Source organism: Vigna umbellata, chromosome 8 (assembly GCF_029865625.1).
Source record: "Vigna umbellata cultivar VRB3 chromosome 8, Vumbellata_1.0, whole genome shotgun sequence".
NCBI classification, from domain to species: Eukaryota; Viridiplantae; Streptophyta; class Magnoliopsida; order Fabales; family Fabaceae; genus Vigna; species Vigna umbellata.
Genome location: NC_142172.1, coordinates 23,034,981 through 23,040,560, shown reverse-complemented (window position 1 = coordinate 23,040,560; position 5,580 = coordinate 23,034,981). Strand labels below are relative to the sequence as shown.

Here is a 5,580-nt window from a genome sequence, read left to right as displayed (position 1 = left end):
AGCAGCTGAAGCTTCAGCTATGGAGATGGAAGAAGATGATGAAGCTGATGCATTTGAGGATGCGGAAGATGAGGAAGAAGAGGAGGATACAAATGACAGCTCAGATTGATGAGGAGCTGAGATAGCATTTACTGATGAATGCTATCATAATTAGAGCAGGACTTATGCTTTATTTGGTTTTGTGTTCTGAACTTATTTACTTTTGTTTTAGAATAGGGTTTGATGTACTCAATTGGAAACTTTGTCTGGTGTGATGGTTTGCTTATAATTGTGATTGTTTGATAAGTGATGCTTGATGATACTTTGATATGGATTGATGTTGAGCTGTGCACATTACATGCTTGTACAGGTGATTCACAAGCTTTGTGAACAAATGCATGATGTTGTGATTGTGATTGTGATATTAAGCAGGATGTTTATGTCAAATGTGAATGAGCTTATATGTGAGGTTTTGAGCTTCAGAGTTTTTGTGATTGAATGCTATTCCTTTGGAAACATGAATGACTTTGCCCAAGTTTTCTATGATTGAATTACTTGCTTGTTTGCATCATATGATCAAGGCCATTTGTTGGTAACCCTTATATTAGCCAATTTCATGATTAGCCACTAAAAGAGAACACTATGTGTTCTATCCTTTGAACACTTAGCCTTGAACATGATTTGGAAACCCTTGTTGAAAAGCTTTACCTTGAGTTAAGTAGAAAATATTTTGTGGTATTGATAAATGTTCAAGTTTGGGGTTGTTGGAAAATAGAAAGGGAAATTGAAAGCATTGAGCTAAGAGCTAAGAATAAGAATGTGAAAGAGAAAGAAAAGAAAAGAAAAGAAAAAGCAAAGCTCAATGCAAAGGAAAGTTGGGAAAAATAAGAATGATTATGTTGATATGATTCTCTTAACTCAAGGGTTTTGTGATCCAGAAAAACCAATTTTCTTGTTAGCCCAGCCACATTATAAGCCATTGAAAAAGTCCTTGTGATGATGCATGCTTGTGAATTTATTTGATTGTGGTTAAATAAAGGCAAAGACGATTCATGTGACATTGTGATAGTAGAGGGAATGAGTGATTACCTCTTATACACTTGTGTTTGAGTGAAACACTTTACCTAGTGAGGAAATATTCATTGAGCACATGAACATCCATGTTTAGTTGATTGATCATTCATGAAAAATAGCATTTGTTGGATATTAAGTGACTTTGTGAACACCAAAGCATGTGTACATCTTGATTGAAATCTTTGTCATGAGTTTGATTGAAGTTTTACTTACCTTGAAAAGAGGATTTTTGAATGAGTGAACCATTATAAGGATTGGTAAAAGATTGAGTTACATCTTGTTTGCTTGAGGACAAGCAAAGTTCTAAGTTTGGGGTTGTGATAACAGTTGAAAAACTGTTATTTTCATGCTTAAAATTGATACTAAAAGAAACCCTTAACACTTAGAAACTAGCTTGAAATCATGCTTTTGGTCATATTTTTAGAAATAAGAGAGCTGGACAGGTTTATGCTTGATTTCAGTGTTTTTGTGCAGGTTTTAAGGTGAATTTGGTGAAAGAAGTGAAGAAGGATACAGATGGAATCAGAAAAGACATCAAAAAGTGCAAAAGGAGAAGCCGCAACTACCGCTCAGTGGCAGTTCACCGCTGAGCGGCACTCAGGCAGTCACGTTGGATCCGCTGAGGGGTGAAAAGGCCGCTGAGGGGAGAAAAACAACTCACGCACTTACCGTTGGGCGGTAGTTTACCGCTGAGCGGCACTATTTTTGGGCTTGGGCCTAATTTTCTGTAATTTTAGAATAGTATATAAGCTTTAGGACGTCCTAGGGTTTGTATCTTTGGCTGGGAGGAAGCAGAAACACACTTTTCACCCCTTGGGGGTAGATTGGGAGATGGTGACGGCTCTCCTCTTCTCTTTCTAGGGTTTTTCTATCTCTTTCATTCTTTCATTATTGTTCATCTAGTTTCACCATGAATATGGTGAACTAAACCTTGTATTGTTGTTGGGGAATCAATGTAGTCTTGTGAAACTCTCATATATGGAATTTGTTTAACATCTTATATTAAGATACATGCTTTCTTTCATCTTTAGTTAGGGATTTTCCTCTTTGCTTAATGCTTGCTTTGTTTAACTCATTCATTGCCATGATTATTGATTTTGTCGATATGGGAACGTACGGGGAAATCTAGATCCGGGGAATTTCTCCCAATAGCATATTGGTTGCCTTTAAGCTCCTGCACTTCAGAACTAATTACTAGGAATGCTAGGAATTGTATGAACTCGTAATTAAGGATAGGCCTTCTTGCAAGGTGATTTAGAGAGTGGCATTAGCAATTGATGAAAAGAATGATGAATTCCTAAAGTATATGAGAGTGAACAAGATGAAATTGATAACCCCAACAACATACTCATCCATTTAATTCATTAAAGTGTTTGTTTTCCTCTTTTCCATTGATCAAATTCATGCATACATGTTTAATTACTGTCTTTTGCATTTAAACCTACAATCAATTGTTAACAAGTCTTAAATAATCAACAAATCATATAGCTAACTAGGCCGTGAGTCCTTTGGGAGAACGATACTTGGTCTTACCGAGTTTTATTACTTGATACGATTTGGTCACACTTGCCGATTGTTAAACAAGTTTGTGGCGCCGTTTTTCGGTGTTCAGAAATTTGTCATCAGTTGTAAGGACATCTTTGTCAATTGTAGGCCAATTATTTGTTTAGATGGATGTTTTTTGAAAGGGCAGTATAAGGGAGAGCTATTAACTGCAATTGGAAGGGACCTAAATGACCAAATGTTTCCCCTTGCATATGTGGTAGTTGAAGTAAAGAACAAAGAGACATGGGGTTGGTTTTTGCAGTTATTGATAGAAGACCTTGGAGGAAATGAAGTGTGTGCTGGGTGCACGTGGATGTCTGACCAACAAAAGGTACATCTATTCCTTACATTATTATATACATTTAACTCATTGTAAATGATGTTTTAAACCTTCATGTATTTATTCATGTGGACAGGGGTTGATGCCAGCTGTCCAGGAACTTTGCCTGGGGCAGACCAAAGATTCTGCATGAGGCACCTCTAGTCAAATTTTAGAAAAAGGTTTGAAGCTTTCCTTGACAACAATATTTCTGAAGCTTTCAATAGTGTTATTGTGCTTGCTAGAGGAAAACCAATTGTCACAATGCTGGAGGAGATAAGACTTTATCTAATGAAACGTTGGGCCACCAACAGAAGCAAGGTCTCATCTATGGATTTGAATATTTTCCCAAAGATAAAGAACAGGCTTATGAAGGAATCAAATTTGTCTAGATATTGGATCCCAAGGTAAAATTGTTATTTATATTTATATCCAGTCTGATTTATGTTGATGTCCATTGTTAATTTATTGGAATGTGCTTTGTTTTTGTCAGCTGGTCTGCACGAAAGTTGTTTGAGGTTAGACACACTGTAGTAATGGCAAACAAGTTCATAGTGGACCTTGAGAGTCAACACTGTAGCTGCAAGAAGTGGATGATAAGTGGCATCCCGTGTTGTCATGCAATTGCAGCAATGAAATACTCAAATGAAGACCCGCAAAATTTTATACCATCTTGGTTCACAAGATCCACATATGAAGAGACGTATACCTTTATCATTTATCCTGTCAATGGGCAGTTGCTATGGGAAAGAACAAGCTATGCTGATGTCCTATCACCAATTATGCGAAAGTTGTCTGGGAGGCTAAAGAAAAAAAGAAATTTGGAGGCGTGGGAGTTAACAAAGGATGCCACCCAAATGCGTGTTGGTGGCCATAGAAAGAAATGTACCATCTGCCACTAATTGGAACACAACAGAAAGAACTTCCCTTTACGTCCAGACATCACACAACCAACATGTCCCGTAGCCTCACAACAATCATTCCCCAATCCCCGCAGCCACCACAACCTACTCAGGAGTCCATTCCACATTCAATTCCACCAATCATAAGGAAGAAGTTAGATATCAGAAGAAAAGTTTAGATGTCAATTACAAACACTTTGGATGTATTTTGAACTTATACAAAACTTCTGAACTATGTACTCTGTTGCTGCAATTGTATTTTGATGAAGTATTTTACTTATGTACTTTGGTTGTCATGTGATCAAGTTTTATTATGTACTTTCTAGGTGCACTTTAATTATGTAGTCATGAAAAATACTTGTGTTAGTATATTATGGCAGAGATGTTACATGTGTTGATATCCATTTGGAACCAAAAGTAAATAGTTTTAAATTCAAAAGGGGACCACATTGACTATTTTAAAATGAAAGGGGATATTAAATTTAACATTTCACATGAACACCTTCACATTACATTGACCTTCACCTTCACATTATATGAACAAAAACATTCACCTACACTTCAACCTAAACATTGAGCTTCACATTACATCAATATAAACACTGACCTAGACCTGAACGTAAACATTGACCCACCTACGAAGATCAACCTAAACAGACCAACATTGTCACAATGTTCACTGCAATAACAACACACAACTCCAACTAACAATTTTATCCTTTTTTCCAACTTTTGGACTAAAATTTCCAAATCACATAGCATCCTCCTTTGTCTGACAATTTCACCATCTCTTTCGTCATTATTTTCTTCATTACACCACTTGAAAAAGTTACAGTACATCCCTCTTGAAGATCCACCATGTTATGCACCAAATAAGCCACCAAAATTGGTTCTAAATCATCAATCTATGAACAAATTAATTCCAAATAAAGTGACAAGGATATTCAAAAAACCTTGTAATGACGACATCCTAAAAATGTTTGCCAACATTTTTGGGAGTTCTCGCCACTTTGCTTACAGCATAATCACCACATTTGCAACGAGGGATTATCCCACCTCCCTTCCAAGCACCATCATTTAAGGATTGCAAATTTCTTTCCCACCCTGTTTTGGACGAAAAGCAACCTTGGGAAGAAGCCATTTCTATCTACCCATAATCATTGTGCTGAAAAAAGGAAACAACTTGCACAAACCCTAACCACCCCTTTTATTAGACACAATAACCTCAACTTTAAACATTTTCACGAGCTCACTTCCTTCATATTGCCACGTATTAATCAAACTGCACAACTCACTTAGGTTTGGCCACGATAGCATTTGCACCGTTATGTTTTTAACGGTGTGAGCAAAAAGGACCGTATTGAACATTTTTTAACGCAATAAGGGCCCTTAATGAACTTTTTTAAAAGGTAGGATCACTTTGAAACAAAGCACCAAAAGAAAGGACCAAATGATGTATTAAACCTAATAAATATTGAAACAAATAATAAATAATCATAAAATAAAAAATTAATAATAAAATAATCAAGAAAAATTAATAACAACAAAAATCACTTCATAAATAATACTTAAATAATTAGAAATTATAACGAATACATTAAAAATTGTAAATATATTAAGAAACAAAATAATAAGTCAAAAATAAAAAATTTAGGCATAATAATTACTATTTAATGAAATAAATAACAAATTCAGAAAAAAAAATATAAAATTAAACAACAAAATATACATAAAAATATTATATACAAAATTTAAAATTAT

The 5,580-nt window shown here is 35.3% G+C and overlaps 1 protein-coding gene across 1 annotated transcript; it reads left to right on the top strand.

The window, feature by feature from the left end:
* The first annotated feature begins 3,181 nt into the window (after nucleotides 1-3,181).
* Nucleotides 3,182-3,819, top strand: LOC148194292 (uncharacterized). The gene is made up of 2 exons (XM_088097174.1): nucleotides 3,182-3,324; nucleotides 3,411-3,819. The coding sequence occupies exons 1-2, from the start codon at nucleotides 3,182-3,184 to the stop codon at nucleotides 3,817-3,819; spliced, it is 552 nt and encodes a 183-aa protein (XP_087953300.1).
* The last annotated feature ends 1,761 nt before the right edge of the window (nucleotides 3,820-5,580 follow it).

What these genes read in the sequence shown, in the direction of transcription:
- LOC148194292 (XM_088097174.1), top strand. Translation starts at nt 3,182, where the DNA reads ATGCTGGAGGAGATAAGACTTTATCTAATGAAACGTTGGGCCACCAAC. An exon ending in TCTAGATATTGGATCCCAAG is followed by an intron (nt 3,325 to 3,410) that starts GTAAAATTGTTA and finishes TGTTTTTGTCAG; the next exon opens with CTGGTCTGCACGAAAGTTGT.